General features: G+C 41.0%; 2 protein-coding genes across 3 annotated transcripts in view; both read right to left on the bottom strand.

Moving 5' to 3' along the window:
* C1QTNF12 (C1q and TNF related 12) overlaps positions 1-5,301 on the bottom strand; it is a 28,228-nt gene extending 22,927 nt beyond the window's left edge. The window contains exons 1-4 of one of the 2 annotated variants that reach the window (XM_035557798.1): positions 4,988-5,301; positions 4,315-4,427; positions 3,335-3,650; positions 2,381-2,640 (exon numbers count right to left, since the gene is read on the bottom strand). In XM_035557798.1, coding sequence (XP_035413691.1) covers positions 2,381-2,551 — 171 coding nt within the window. In that variant the 5' untranslated portion in view covers positions 2,552-2,640; positions 3,335-3,650; positions 4,315-4,427; positions 4,988-5,301. Of the gene's footprint in view, positions 1-2,380; positions 2,641-2,956; positions 3,760-4,314; positions 4,428-4,987 lie in introns of those variants that run through there. The other variant, XM_050714956.1, reaches the window with a different exon arrangement.
* A 1,424-nt stretch (positions 5,302-6,725) lies between these two features.
* UBE2J2 (ubiquitin conjugating enzyme E2 J2) lies at positions 6,726-15,527 on the bottom strand. Its single transcript, XM_035557794.2, has 7 exons — positions 15,303-15,527; positions 13,643-13,773; positions 13,378-13,418; positions 12,408-12,510; positions 12,159-12,297; positions 11,605-11,685; positions 6,726-10,073 (listed from the first exon to the last, which is right to left on the bottom strand). Exons 2-7 carry the CDS (start codon positions 13,771-13,773, stop codon positions 9,789-9,791), a joined length of 780 nt encoding a protein of 259 aa, XP_035413687.1. The 5' UTR covers positions 15,303-15,527; the 3' UTR covers positions 6,726-9,788.
* Between the last annotated feature and the right edge of the window lie 728 nt (positions 15,528-16,255).

Below are 16,255 nucleotides of genomic sequence, written 5' to 3'. Positions count from 1 at the left end.
GTTTAAGGCAGTACAGCGAAGGGAAGAGAAGAGGATCCTTTTTAAAAATTTTGAAAAGTAACCTGATAAATCCAAGGTTATTAACAGAGATTTAACTGAAGAATTAGTGATCCAATCGCATTACAGAATTAGACATTTTACCTAATGAATATTTATTCCTAGCTGCACCAAGACACCTCTACATGGTACAATTGTATCTCACTGCTGAATTCACACGGTAGAGCTGTAAGAAACTGTCTCAACCAGCAACGTGTGCAGTGGTTGGATAGAGCCTTCCAATAGAGAGGCAAAACCATGCTGATTTCTGAAGTTCTGTATTTTTAAAATTTAGCTTTTAAAGCTTTTGGTGATCCCAAGACCCGCTGTTTTCAATTTTGAGAGTCTAGTCCAGAGGCATACACACAAAGCTCACAGTTTGTTCAGCATGAATGACCCCAGAGACCAGCCTTAAAAATCCAGGTCCTGTTTGCCCTACAGCACTTAGTGAACGCAGACTGGGATGTCTGGCTGTGAACAGCAACTCTCATTTACCCCAGAAACAGCAGTGATTCTTTATTTGCATTTATAATGTATGTAAAAGAATCCCCTAGCTTGGGCAGGTGCTATATAGATTACAGCACGGACACCCACGACATTTAGAAGCATTGCTTAACTGGAGCCTGGGCTTCAACCTTAGAGAGATTCCAAGAAGAAAAGTTCGTGTTGCAAAATGTTGGAGCGCGTATCAAGCAGAGTTCACGAGCATTTACATCAACGATTTGGTTTGGTCCCATCCTTATTAAGCAGAATCTGCCTTCACTGAACTCTCCAGCTCCTCCAGCAGCCAAACCTTTGTCATGGATATTTTAAAGCAAAATATTTCAACACAGAAACTACAGCTTTCAAACACTGTCTGTTTTAATGAATGCCCACTAGCCTCTGAATGGGTGCCGCGTTTCTTCTAGCAGTAATGGATGTGTGACTGTATCAGAATAAACCAGGACCGGTTTCTGCTGGCTTTTGCAATCAGAAAATATTCTGATTGTGGTCCAATACATTTCACATCAAGAGAAATTAATTCCAAAACAGGCTGAAATGTAGTTGCTCCAGCTATCTATCTGGCACAAGGAGGACGAAGCAGTTCTAGAGAAAGTGAAAGAAAGTGATTGAATATAAGCACCTCAAGAATTTAGCATGTATACAACCTGTCCTGACGAAGCCCTGCAATAAACAAAAATAAGCTGCAGAAATGCTGCTTGCAGTCCCCTAATGATCATTTTAAGTGCAGCAGCCAGCTTTTTTATACGGAGGACTGTTTCCCAGACTTGCCCAACCTTAACCAATTACTCTCACAATAGCACTGAATAGGATATTTAGAATGTCAGCCCAATTGTTCTAACGTGCCCCCTCTGCCATGCCCCAATTTTTGACAGGTTGTTCCTCTATTGCTATAGTGACTGCCATCCCTAATGCATGTGATCAAAGTCATGTTTTAGAGGTCACCTCCATTTGAAACAAGGGACATTTTTGTGTGAGTGGGAGAGAGTGGGAAAGGGCCGTGTGATAGCGGACACTCCCTCCTTTCTCAGCGCTGTAGTCTCCCGTTTCATCCTGCTCCTACTCCCAGGACCTGCTTTTAATTTCCTGAACTCCTATGCAAATTTTGATCGTAAAAGATTCTGAGGTCTCTGACTAGAAATTGCATCTTTCAGCCTGGGGTGATTCCCTCAAACACATAGCTGCAAGGATCCTGCCCTTCAGAACTCACTCACTAAGCCTAGCAATTCGTCAGCTGCAGCCATTCATTTTTCATACACAGCCTTACACTTGTCATTTATGCACGATTAGCCCCATCCTGAATCCTTTCCTGAAACAGCCAAAATCGTCTTAAACAGATCATGTGAATAGACCAAATATTTTCTCGTCTGTAATTTTAAATCACCAATCTCTCTGGTGGAACGCATGGTGCAGAAGAAACTCAGATATGCCCAGGTGTTTGAATTGTTGGATTTGCCTAAGCCAGTTTTCATACAATGTTCCAGAGAGCAGATTTGTTTGCAAGAGATGTATTAATATTCCAGTACCGTTATTGTACTGAGATAGCCCTTTTTTTTTTTTTTTTTTTTTTTTTTTTTTTTAATGCTCATGCCTTCATACCAAATCAGCTACCAGGGGACTGGAACTTCAGTCATGCATATTCTAAAATTATCTTTATAAATTGTATTCCAGTCATTGCTTCAGTAAGCTAGGAAATAAATCATGCAAAGGCAAAAGAGAGAACTCTCTTTGAAAAATCAAAGATATTTTGGTGAGACTGCTTCAATCAATGAAAAAAGGAACCAGCATCACATTACTGCCAAAAAAGAGTTGCACCAAGCACTGACAACAGAAAAACACCTACCTTGGGATGCCCGTGCAGTTCTTCACTGTTTGACAGGGTAGCATTGAAGGGCTCTGTATACTGATTAGGTTCTTTCTTCATCTTTCTCTCTTTCTTTGCTGCCATAACTCTGAAGAGGCAAAACTGCTGACAAAGTAAAGTTGCCACAAATACCCAGGTGCACCCCTTCATTTTGAAGAGGGAGTGGCCAAGTCAAGGAGGGCACTCTCCAAGCTCAAAAACCTTCACCACCAATAATAGGAATAGACACAGACTTCTCTCTAAAAAATAAATAAATAAATAAAAAGGTTAGAACTATTGAAGATGATCCTCTGGTCTATGCAATGTCAAACGAGCTGCATGCATGGGTGTGCTGGTGGCTGGAGAGATCTCTATTCAAGCAGGACGCATTGAAATGGTACAGATAAACTTGTCTGAAAATCTGGATTCACTCGAAGAAAGAGGTAAATCCATTCAGCCTCTTGAAGCTTACGTAAATACAAGGGGCTCTGGAAAGTCCTGCCACCCACCTTGAAGTGTCATTCCCCCCACCCACCCACCCAATAAGTCTTCAGACTCGATTAAAATGCACTCAACTATGAAACCCAGAGAAGTCAAATTGCTCAGGGCAACAGTTGCTCAGGCCGGAGCTGACAACACAAACTCATTAGGGGGGAGTGTTAGGTTGTTCCTCTTCAACAGATTTCACTTTCTGTCATTTAAAGTGTTGTGCTCAGTTCAAAGCAGGCTCAAATACGGTCCATCCATCCTCCCTTGAAGGATACCTCCCTTTTCTCAGTGACAAGTCCTCATCCTTTCCTTTCAAGACGCTGCAAAACCGTAACCCAAGGTTGCTACAGCCACTGCTCTTCTGACGAGGCTGAAAGCATCACAGCTCAGCCTTCTAAGGAGAAAAGCAATTTTTCATATATCATAAAAGTTAAAACAGGGAGAAATAAAAAACTGTGGATGTACCTAGGTCCATTAGGAGCAGAAAAAGTTTTCCCAACACTAGTTTCTCTCCCTCTTTAGTTGGGTTTATCTTCACTTTTCTTTAATGAGACGATGAGCAGCAAGTCCCGATGTCGCAAACAGCTGTCAGGATGTAGAAACTTGTCTTTTCCATCCTCGTCTCCCCTCACACCAGGCAAGATTTCAGGTACCTCTTAGTGTAGATAACGCCTGATTTTTCTCGCTGCTCCTTTCCCCAGCTGAAAGCTGGCAAAACCCTCCTCAGCTTTTGCTTTACCTCAGCAAATAAGTACTTCTTTCCTGAACGAGTTTCCATCAACTTGAAGAAAGGGGAAAAAAAAAAAAGAAAAAAAAGGAGGAGGGATCACATTCTAATGAGCTGTCAAGCCTATTCTCTTCACATTCCTATTAGACTCACTGATAAGTGGAGCTGGCCTGTGTGCCAGGCAGATTTAAATCAATGCCCGTTCCCTCCTCCCTCCCCTCAGCCCTATTCTGTACCTCCCCTTCATTATCTCAGAGAAATCACCATTTTTCTGGGAAGTTTGTAAAACTGTACACGAGTGTGTGGTAGTGCTAAAAATATGTGGCTTGGAATATGCACTCAGCATCGCAACACACATCCATACATCAGACCTCTTGCTTTCTGCTCGGGTTAGCTGCTTCACACGTTTTCCCCCAGCTCTCATTAGAGGCTGGCTCAGTGGGGGCTTTCTGATTTATTTACTGGAGGGCGGGCTCATTATTAAAAAGAACAGAAAACCAAAGGATACAAATCTCCTACAAACATTGCGTAAGAGAGATGTTAAAGCATTTGGACAGTCTGCTAATCTTTGCCAGTTGCCTACCACCAGGAACAAATCTTCCAATTCTCTCTACAAAATGTATCTGAGCTTGTACCACAAAAAAGTCCAAGAACGATAAAAATTTGAAGTCCCTTACGCTGTTAAAGCGAGCCTGTTGCTTGCTGACTATCTCCTTACCATGTTTTCTGTAATCCAGGTAATGCCAGTACAGTATTTCATTGGACTTTAAAGGCAGGCAGGGTGGATCGAGAGCATCAACTCTGCTATCTCTGTTACCTGTTTCAGGGAAACTGAGGCACGAACAATCAGAGTACAAAATCAAGAACTCTTAAAAGTCAAGATTTTTTTAAAGCACCTTTTCAGGGAGAGAAATGGAGTTTGGGAAAGTGAGAGCAAAAAGGGAATTGCAGAGAAGCTAAATAGTTAACAGCATATCTCCCCTCCCCCAACCAGCTCACATTCCATTAAAACTACGTGGCAGACTTTATTTGTTAATAATATTTAACTTTCTTTGGCGCCTTCTCATACTTAAGCCTCTTTTTTCAGGTTAGTTGTAGACAAGCCATGAATTTGTAAAAGTGCACTTGATGACACATTAATAGGACAATCTGTCATATTGCAGCTAAACAGCCTGACAGATCCACACACCATGGCAAGAAATGACATTCAAGGCTGGAATGGGGTAATCGCTTTTTCGGTCTGCTGGTACAGGCTGCATCTGTCTGCCTGCAACATCCCCTTTCTCATCCCAAGAGCCAAATGCCAAGACTACATCCTCAGGTTTGGGGGAAGTGAATCCTAACATTATCAAGCACAAGGCAAAGTGGTCCACAGGGACAAATTAACTCACCAGTTCCTGCCTGTATAATTTTCTCCATTTAGGGCTGCAACAAGTGTCAGCACAGTTGTTACCTCTCCTCCAACCTTCACTACAGCTTTTGTATTATTTGTAGAAAATTGCACACCTTGCTGCTTGTTCTTTCATCTCGGCTGCAACAGTTCCAAAGCACCTGAGTCTTACCCATGCGTGAACACCTGGAACAGTATTCAAATCTGTTTGCAAAAAATAATAAATAAAATAGGCTGATGTTGCGCTTAATAGCGAACCAAAGATCTCAAACGGACTGAAAGTAGTTTCCTCTCTGACCCACTGCAACAATAGCTGGAATAGTTAAGAATGAAACAACACCAATTCTACATGAGGAAAGATTAGAAATAAGGAAAGTATTACAAGAAGCCACATGACGTCTGCATGCAACAACCCAAGTACAATTTGTAAACACCGTATGAACTGTGTGTAAAGCTGGAAAGGAAACTGAATAGTCAGGCAAGAAACTTGTGACTAGAGCTTTCAATCTCTACTTATGCAATTTGCCTTTTACTCAAAATAGTTCCACCTTCCCTAACTATGCTAAGAATAATATCCAAAAGGCAAAAGCTGGGATTTTCCCTGGACTGCCCATTGTAGATAAGAAACAATGCCTACGCCTTGGTGCAGAGATTTTTTTTTAAGGCAATGCAGTCGTAGGCACATTACCATTCATCGACACACACAACTGCTTGATAAGCAGATAAAGTCTAGAGTACTCCTATGATAGATCCCTTAGATATAAACTTGGCTTCCCAATGCTAACCTGTTATAAACTCAAGCTGTCGATTGGGGGTAATATACAGCAGCTGTTTGAACAAACCTAAATACAATGGCAGACAAAAGAGCAGTTTGGATTGAAAGACCAAGAGCTTATGGTCACTTCAGTTGCCTTCTGCAAAAATACTCGTGCTGAGCTGACTGGATGCTGTTTCAGTTCTTCATTTGGATCTTTCATGCCCACCCCACCAAGCACACTTGGTCTCAGCCATCCAGCTGCCTCTTACTCAAGACGAAGATGGAATTACTGCCCCATCTTGTGGCAAAGCCATGGAAATGACAAGTGGCTAGAAGACGAGTCAGCAGTACTCAACGTTTCTTGTGAGTTCTTCAGAGTGACCAACTGTGAAATAAAGTTGCTGGTGCAAGGCATTTTCCACACATAAAAGGATCCTAATAAACCCTAACAAATCGTGCTCACTTGTTGCCCAGAAAACATGCCCCACAAAAGTCTTTTTTGATAACATAAAACATGAGTGCTTTACTTTCAATAGCCTCCCTTCTGTGTGTGTCTGCCTGTGTGCAGGTGATCTTTCCACTGAAAACATGATTTTTCTACTTTAAAAAGAAAGAACTAGCTTCTGCGGGGCAACAATATAAAAAACAGTGGAACAACATTTCAAAGAGTAGCTCCTACACACCTCAGAGTAGCTTCTGAAAACAGGTACAGCATTTCAGTGACAGCTGTGTTGTATTATAGGCTAAATATCTATCTGCATAGGAACTGCACTACAAAACACAAGAGCAAAAAGACGTTGCTACTTGTAGGTCTTTTTGTACATGTTTTACTACAGATACAAGGGGTTCCAAAAACTAATGTGAGGAAAAGAATCTGGAGGTAGGGTAGAAGCAGTTTTACCACAGTCTCTACTTCCTATTCCGTATCTATCCAGTTAGATTCTTCAAATGATCCCTTTGCCAAAAACAGTCCCACAGAAACTTCACATTTTGTCATGAATGTTTATTATGAACAAACAACTTTACAATGCAGTCATTTCTACTCCTCAGTACATGCTTGAAGTGAGGTAATTTCTGTGACCTTGGAATCTTGAGGGGGGAAAAAAGTTAAGACTACACACAAATCCAGGATTTTTAGTCATGAGATCTTTAAAGGCTACCATTGAGATGTCTTACGATTCAAGTTGCAAAAAATCCCTATCGTCTGTGTAGAACAATCTTACAGAAATCTATGAAATTGCAGCATGAAAGTGAAGGGCCAGACATTTGTTCTGGTGTCATATACTGAGGGACAGCTTTTAGTTTCATTATATTAAGTAATGCACTGCTTCAGGGCATGATAACATTTTTGCATGGCAAAGAATGGTCTACTCCATCTACTGACTTTGGTAACAAAAAGATCAGATACCGCATACTATTATAAACGCTTTAAAAAAAAAACACAAAACATCATAAACTACACAAAAGGGAATAAATCTTCTGTTACCAAAGGCAAGGAGCAAGGACATGTATTGAAATCTTGTAAAGCCATAGGTGCAAGGGGTCAGTCAGCTACTGGGTGCCATTTGTTGAAAGCCAGGAACTGTCAAGTCTCTCTCTGAATCCAGGGTACTGAAGAGAAGCTGCATTTGGAAGGTAAGGTTTGGGTTTTATATAGTTGTTTTTAAATACAGCCAATTCTCATAAAAAATGCAGCATCTCCAGGGTTTGACCAAAGTTTTTGTTTCCAATTGTGGCACTTATTAAAGAGACCCACCTTCAGATGCTCAGGTGTAGTTTAAGGCCAACTTCTTGCCGCATAATAAGCTGTGTTGTAAGAAATCAACATCTCTCATTTTACTAGTTCTTTTACCTTGGCTAAGTACATTTCACAAAAGATGCAAAGACACCATGCCCGAGGTCTCCTTGCCTTTGTCTTCAGTTATGTGGACAAAAGACCTTCCATAAGATAAACATAGATAACCATTTATAAGCTTTTGTCTGTAGGCGACGTCAACGGTTAAAAAAAGGCATTGTGAGAACACAAACATGTTTGACTAATACTAAGATCTATGAGACAGAACAGCCTCAGCTAAAGGTCCGTATGCTTTGAGAAAAAAAAAATCACTCCAACAAGCCATCTTGAAAGTCCTATCACTACAGGAAAGACATGACATTCCCCCTTCCTTCACAGCACACCCCCAGACTGACAAAACATTATTGTTTCTACAGACACATACAATTGGTGCTTCTCTTTTAACAAGAGCTGATTAAGCACATACAAGAGGCAAATTAGTTATAAATAAGATTTGGTAAAACCACAAAATCAAAGATTTATAAATACATTTTAAAAATCAACCTTTTCCACATTCCATCCTCTCCTTCCCTTCCTTACCTCAGTAAGATCTGCTTTAAGATTTTTTTAGTATAAAGCTGTTCTGCTAGCTTTGATAATTCCTACCTATTGCAGAGAATTGGTCACATTTATCGATGCTCTAAGCTGCATGGCTCATGGGTTTACCATATGTTTTTGCTTACAGTTCAAGATACCAAGGAGAAGCAGAGAGAGAACAAGTCTGAAAGGGAAAATGAAAGTTTCAAAAATTCTTAAAATACATGAGGTAATATTTATTGGGCTCTTCACAATATCTAGAAGACTACATGGTTAGAGGCAGAGCTTTTTACCCTATCACCTTTGACAGTTCGTTGTACCATGAACAGTGAGTGCACTCTTCCCAGATGACTAGACATCGCTGCCAATTTTTAAAGGCACAGTATGTTTGCCTCTAATAAACCAAAGCACTTAGATAAAACTAAGCAGGAAAAAAAAAAGGCAAACTGAGTTGAAAAAGTAACTTCAGACTTTCAAACTACATTTGCAGCTTCAGTGTTTACGCACAACCCTGTATTCTCATGAACAAACATCAATATTGCAATCATCTGAAGGGGAACAGAGAGGAACTTGGATCTACAAGCCAAAAGCTTCTAGAAACTCAGATAAATTAGTAGGGTTTGGGCTTTGTGGGTTTTTTTGTTTGTTTTGCCTTTTTTTGGCCAATTTTCAAGTAAGCAAGCAGAACTAATGTGAAGGGTTTACTCCAGCTACTGACACTTCAGACTAATTCAGCTGGTGCTGAAGAAGCTCATTTGTTATTCAGACACATTTGACTTTGTAACTTCACAAGGGCTAGGTTTACTTCATTTACCCAGGAATTCCAGAGATTTTCTCAATACACAATCAGCTCTCCAATGGTCTGTGCATTTTTATTATTTTTTTCAACAGTGGCACCTTGTGATCAAAACAAAGTATTACAGTTTTAAAATCTCCCAGAATGGAAATCCCTAAGTGAACAAATACAAAACAGTACTGGATATCTGTATTCCCACTAAAGACTGATTCAAACACTTTTTCTGGCTATTCATTCCTAAAGTCTGACAACTGCACTTCTTGTAGCCCAAATAAAACCTTCAATTACATTGTGATAATTTAGACAACAAATTTAACACACATGGTGTTATTTTCCCACTCATCTAATCACTACTGACTAGATATGCAATGATGTCCGTTCTATTAAAAAAAAAAAAAAAGAAACCAGCCATCTTCTGGAGTCAATGTTCACATTAACCAAATCCTTACCAAGTCCATGTTTTCTCCACTTGACTCATTTTGCATCCTGTACAGACTCTTTGCTAACAAAACTAAAATGATATGCATCAAGTGTTAAATTTTAAAAATCGTTCAATGAAGTAAAAAGCCTTATTTGCTTAAGATTTTCAAATCTCAAATAACAGATGGAGAAGTGCTAGAAAAATCAAAGCACTAGAAATGTTAGTGTTTCATCAATAATGCTTTGACTTGACAACAGGATCTGTGAGCAGAACTTCTTTTAGTTTTCTGACTAAGTGAACGTACTCCATTTCCCAAACAGAACCCATGAGCCAACCAAGGTTTTACCTGCAACTTGGTAACACAAATGTTTATCCCAGTGTCAAAAGTCAGATGCCCAAAGAGTCCCACTCACTCTGCAACTACCTCTAATTTGGTCTTGGATTTCTTTTATTCTCCTCATTCTTGCGCTATGCTTCTCAGTACATACTTGACTGTGTAGGCAAAGGCTGCAAAACCAACTATAACAAACAAGTTCGCCAAAGCTCCACCTAAGAGTCCATGGTTACGATTAGCCTGCTGGAGGCCTGGATGATTGGCAGGTGCCAGCGGAACATGCCCGTTAAGAAGGGGTATTCCATTCTGACCATAGTGTGCTTCCCCGTCAGGGACAACATCTGGTAAAGGGAGGGATGGAGGTCTGTTGTTGAGCTCTTCTTGTGCTTTCTGTTTTTGTTTAATCTCCTGGAGGGGGAAAAAAAAAAAAAAAAGTCTGCAAGTTAAACTAGTGAAACTTTTGGGTGTTTTGAACAGATTTCAGAAGCCAAGTTCTTACATAACTTTAAGAAAAGGCTATGGCACATTTCCTTATATTGTAGATCTTTCAAGCTAAATTAACTGCATTACACTTGTACAGTCTCCTCAACTTCCTCCAAAATGACCTACTTCAGTAATTGACGCTAGCTATCATTTGTACAAGTTTATTTTTAGTCCACCTGTACATATGCTAGAAGCTTTTTTCAGAAAAGAGAAATTCTTGCATCAATAGTCTTGCATGTCCAGCTTATTTTGAACACAAGATACTCAAAAATTGAAGAAAAAAATCATAGAGGCTTAGTAAAATTAAGACTAGAAGTATTGTATGTTAACTATCTGCCTGTACTTGGAACAGCAGTTACCTATTAACATCACATTACAAAAAAACCAAAACGATCTTTCTGATGATTTAGGTTCTACCAAAACACAACCTCATGACTTCAGGTATCTCCAACAAAAACACATCTCTCCCCCACTTAAGAAAATGGGGGGAAAAGGGGTCTTTTACATCTTTTCCCTCCTTTTTACAACAGTATGTATTCTTTGTGCAGTAATCAAGACTTGCAGTTTGACAGAATTTGTACCCCACAATACAGTACGCCTGACATAACACATTTTAGACTCAGAATACCAAATGCCGGTGAGCATCAGCATTCTCGTAGTTTAATGCTGGACTCATGAAACAGCCTCTCACAGGACCTGTTCCCTTCATATGGTATCCAGAAAGTTAACTCTCAACGTCTCAACAGGAGGCTGAAAGAACTGAATTCCCTCACTAAGAAGTTACATGAAGGAATCATCTTAAGACAGGAGAGAACAAAGGAGCACCCTTCATTCTTAACAGGTAAGACCTTTTAAAACCAAGAACTATGAGTGGAAATAGTGAATCCAAAAGGTGTGAATGAAGTGCAGTACTTTTTCCTACACACTTCAGTTGTTACCTGTACCTGAAGATATAAACTGATCAATATACCCAGAGGGTTAGTGTTGTACAAGGAAGATACGCATCCTGGTAAGATGTCACTCATTCTCAGAAGTTAAGCAGGAAGAACGTAATGACCTCTGATCTTAAAGTTGTGTTAAAAAAAAATCTAGGACAATGATGGACCAAGTCCAGATATACAAAGGTTAGTCCTACCTCAATTCAACAGAGTACATAATTCTAAAATATTGGGAACACAACCGTATCTGCTGTGTCTGCAGCTCAGTCAAGGTTATGATACCAGTCCTAAATACATTTAATTCTCTACACAATGGATCTCTGTGCAATAGCAAAACGGTTCCATGTCAAGATTCAAGTTTTTAATTTTTACACGTTGTAAAAGTGCCTTTTAAAAGGTTTCCAAGGTTGACAAAAGTAGCCAGGGTCTTGGAAAAGTCCTACACAACTAGTTTACAGATCTACACAGAAGCTGAAAACTACAGAAAAACGAGTTACTGCAGGAATGAATTCCCTTACCTCCACCACTTCAGGGAAGAGCTCACAGAAGACTTTATCTTTTAAATTAAATGCTAAGCTTTGTGCAGCGAGTTGTCTTTTCTGTGGAGGAAACAAGAGTTATCAGCTGTACCATACAAGCAAAGTTAATACACTTTAATGCTGCATCTGGTTACTTCCCACAAGAATGGTGCAAACCGCTAGCCAACTAGTTTCTGACATTTACAACTTTATACCTGTCAGTATTATTCACTATAACAGACGTTTCTAAACTCAACCTGCATTCTCATGCCTTCACTTTACGGGATTAGTGTTCTGTACTGGTGTGCTTGTTTGGCAGATATTTCTAAGGGAAAATTTAAAGCATGCTTTTTAGCACAAAGGACTTCAATTTTTCTTCAAAACCCTCCCCGTCCTCACACTTTCTAAACCTGACTGCCCGCCACGTGTAGTAGACCACAATATATTTCTTTCATAGATATCAAGACATCAGCTATCGCTGTTGTGTTAACTTCAAGGTCACGTTCAACATTCCCTCAACTGGCAGAAGGTACATGACACAATCCGGAGCTTACTGTGAACTCTGAAGTCTCTATGCTGCCCAGTGTGGGGCCCTTCTCCACCATAAAACTAAGAAGGCCCGTCAAGATCGTTGAGACTGACCAAGCTGGATTCCATGTATCAGGGTGGAAATCAGTGATTGAAAGACATAACCTTCAAAAATATAAGACAGAATGTGTTTATTTTTGCCATTAAAATCATTACACGTTACACATATTGCTAAAATGGTGTTAATTGCTTAAGTGTTAGAAGAAAATCCTTACCTTGTATTACACTTAAACCTTCCGTTAGGTGTAATCATATAAATACTAGGAGGTTTAAAAGGAAATTCTCTGGGGAATATTAGTTTCCCATGATAATAGCCACCTGCATTACATAGAGAGATGAATTACTTATTTTGCATGAAGATGAAGTCCTAAGCTACTCAAACTGGGCCAAATACTGCCCTTTACCTTACTCCTTCACCCCCTCTCACTAGAGATCAAGTTTATTATCCTGTGCCTCTAGAACACGGGAATAATGATCCACACCTGCAGTAAATTTACTTTGGAGGCTATTCCCTGACATCCATATCACAATCAGTATTTTCTCTTTTCAGGTCCCTAATATGTTTAAGGAGTATCAGCCCAAGTGTATTTAGTACAATATAAATGCATCAGTTTCCCACAAACACAACTAACTGCAAATGAAGCCCCATGAAGAATCTGACTTTTAAAAGCGTTTTGCAAAAGGCTGCAGAAGACGCTGCGACTACAGCAAATTAATGTAGCTTTTTTGTTCCCCACTTTCTCTAGGAAAATTCATAGAGAATACAAGCCTCAGTTCAGTAAGAGCTGCTTATATGGCAGCAGATAAGTAAGTCATACTCAAAAAAATCCATTTTTGTGTTTTATTTCTTAGGATTTTTTAAAATTATTTTGACTGTCATGACATCTAACGCAACCTATCTGCTCCAAGACCTTAGCAATTACTTAACAGAAACTCATCTCCCTTCAATTTAACATAAACGTGGTTTTGCTATCATCCTCAACAACTGAAAAATGAACAGACAGTTGCACCCCCAACTCTTTTCAACAACCTATCATGCATGTCACAGACAGCTTTGAAACTGTATTTACAGTTTTAGAGCTATTAACTGTAGGTGTACTTTGCCCATTCGAAACAGCCATGCAATTACTCAAACATGCCGATCACAACGTAAACTACAGGCGTGTTTTCACTACGTGCTTTTACCTTCATAGGGAGTCATTTCAGGTCCCCGGACAACATAGTGCCTAAGACAAAAGGAAATCAAAGCAAGGTGAGAGCCATCGTACAATCAGCCATCCATTTCTCTAGAGAAATGAAGACCTGTATCATTTCAGCAAAACATTTTTCACGTGCCACCTCCCAAAACCAAGATTCCCATACAATCTGGAGGAGTAAGGGAGTCAGACTTGACGACCTGGAAAGTCTTGTTCTCTCCACAAGTGTGCGAACAGTTCATTCTAGTTCTTACCATTCAAGGATATTAGATGGGAGGGGTTCTGCACATATATAAGGCACTGGATCTTTCTTAATTCGAAGGTAGTCTTGTTTTAGTCTCTGTGTTGCTGTCGTTGGTGCTCTCTTATTACTGTTGTTGCTCATCTAGTTTTCAAAAAAAATATATAAACACAATCTTAACAGGCGTAGAGCTATTATGCTTCACTGAAGCTCCATATTTCCGGAAAATCTACAGAGTATTTTTAAATATAATTACCATAACTTTTAAGGAGCAGCTTAACCAACTAACGCACTCCCAGAAGACTCCATACATCATCCAAACTGGAAGATACGCCTTCCAGGAGACTGCTGCGTACGTGTATAAGCAGCAAACTGCTATCAAGAGAACAAGCTGTGCTACAGAATACACATGCACTGTTAATAACCATTTCTGCGCTTAGGCTGACCATGCGCTATTAAGATAATTTTTTTTAAAGGGCTCAGTCCTTCGGAGTAATTCATTGCCCAATTTAGTTTGAATATCTATTATGTAAATTTGCTCATGGTTTAAATTCGTTTTCTCTCTTTCTACCACATCCAGTTATTTAAAATAATAACAAACAAGAAAACTCCGTAATTGCATTAATGGCTTTGGGGTGAGGAATTTTAAGTTAAACCTGCTGCCTGCTGAGGATTCAGTTAAATTTACAGAAGGGAACTTCAGAGACAGATTATTCTCTTCCGGACAAAGACCTCATCCAAAATCAGACAAGTCGGTGTGAAGAATGGAAACTCCACGCTGCTTTCAAGACAAAGAAAGCATTACCCCTTACAGGGCATCTACAGAACACACAGCAATTAATAACTGCCATTTAGCTCACTTTCCCTCAGGAAAGTCTAACAAGTTACTTAGTTTTCCACGTGGAAATTCAGATGAAAATGAAAGAAAGATTTTACAAACAGCTTGTATAAAGAGATAAGACAATGCTCACGTGATAGCAGCATTTGACTCCAAAAGTATGTGAAATGCCTTTGGACCTTTCTATTCCTTCACTTCAAGCAGATAACCAAATACATTTCTTGAGAAGTGGTATTTAGGTCACCAGCAATAACTACACGTGGTCAAATATGCAGACCCTCCTCAAAATAACCCCGTTTAACCCATTTTTTGGTAAAATCACTGTACACCATTTAAGCACATGGCAGTTTTTCTTGAAAGAAGTTGCACATGCTTTTAAGTCACATATCTTTAAATCAAAATATTAATTCTTCTCTAAAGAAGTCATGTTTTAAAATAGGATTTCCTTCATGTTTTTTAATTCAAGGAAAAAAAATGTTCTGAAGCCTTGCAATAGAGCCCCTCACTACAGACTGCAAGAAAACACACTGAAACCTTCTAGCCTGACACAGAGTTATCGAGGTTTCGATACCCCTCGGGGACTTATCTAAAAGAATATTTATATTTAAAACGAGAAACTGAACAGGAACATTTACAGCAGCCAGAGATTTCCCCGAGGAAGAGGAGGAGGAGGAAGGGGACAAGCGGAGAACCCCCGGGCTGCCCTCAGCGTGCTTCCCACAGACCCCGCGGCCCAGCTCCGGGCCGGGCAGGGGGCGAGGGCCGGGGGCAGGGGGCGAGGGCCGGGGACAGTGACAGGACAGGGGGCGGCCGGGCCCCCTCAGGCCCTACTCACCTCTCCTCGCTACAGCAGCCCCCTCCAGCGCCCGGACGGCCCAGCGGCCAAGCGAGGGAGGCCGGGAGCGGCTGGGGGGCGGCGAGCAGGGCCGGGCAGGAGGGGCCGGGCAGGGCCGCGACCCCCGCGCCTCCCGCTGCGGCGCGACCGCGGCTCCCAGCCAAGATGGCGGCCCGGCGCAGTGCTGCCGGCCGCTTCCGGGAAGGAGCCGCCCTGCTTCCGGGGCGAAGGGGCGTCACGTCCGGGCGGCTGGCTGGCCTCAGCCCCCCCCCCAGCTCAGGGGGCGGCCCCGTCATGGCGGCTGTGGGGCTGCAGGCAGGGCGGTGCTGGGCTCTGCCTTGCCTTGTCGGTTCTCTCACGGCCCCTCCACAATCAAAAAAGCACCTATAAGCGGTCATGAAGGTTGACTGCAGGGAAAAGAAGTGTGGCAAAAGCACTGCAGTATATTTTGACATGGCCATTCAGCCCCCATAGCTTCACATGAAATTGTATTTGGGAGGAAACTCGGGGTTGCCTCGACGTTTATTCCCTGTTCTAGCTGTGTTGTGCCACACGTCTCCTGAATATTCTTTAAATTCTCAAAATGGATAAATGTGAACTCATTTCTTCCCTGTTAGTTCTGCATGTGTTATGCCACATGTCTCCCAAATCATAGAATCCTAGAATCATGAAGGTTGGAAAAGCCCTCCAAGACCATCTGGTCCAACCGTCCCCTTACCACCACTATCACTCCACTAAACTGTGTCCCTAAGTACCACATCCAACCTTTCCTTAAACACCCCCAGGGACAGTGACTCCACCACCTCCCTGAGCAACCCGTTCCAGTGCCTGACTACTCTTTAATATCTTTACTATTTGAATCTTCTTTAAATCCCTCAAATGTATAAGTGCCAACTCATTAGTGGCCAGTCAGTACACAGCCAATATTTCTGTTCCAAGATTCTACCAATGGC

The sequence above is a fragment of the Cygnus atratus genome, chromosome 21 (genome assembly GCF_013377495.2).
Source record: "Cygnus atratus isolate AKBS03 ecotype Queensland, Australia chromosome 21, CAtr_DNAZoo_HiC_assembly, whole genome shotgun sequence".
In the NCBI taxonomy this organism is placed as follows: domain Eukaryota; kingdom Metazoa; phylum Chordata; class Aves; order Anseriformes; family Anatidae; genus Cygnus; species Cygnus atratus.
This window is presented reverse-complemented; position numbering and strand designations above follow the sequence as displayed.

Excerpts from the sequence above, each read along its gene's own strand:
- UBE2J2 (XM_035557794.2), bottom strand. The coding sequence starts at position 13,773 with ATGAGCAACAACAGTAATAAGAGAGCACCAACGACAGCAACACAGAGA. Across the intron at positions 12,298-12,407 it reads AGGTTTAAGTGTAATACAAG|GTTATGTCTTTCAATCACTG; the intron begins GTAAGGATTTTC and ends ATATTTTTGAAG. Across the intron at positions 11,686-12,158 it reads TAGAGACTTCAGAGTTCACA|AAAAGACAACTCGCTGCACA; the intron begins GTAAGCTCCGGA and ends TTTCCTCCACAG.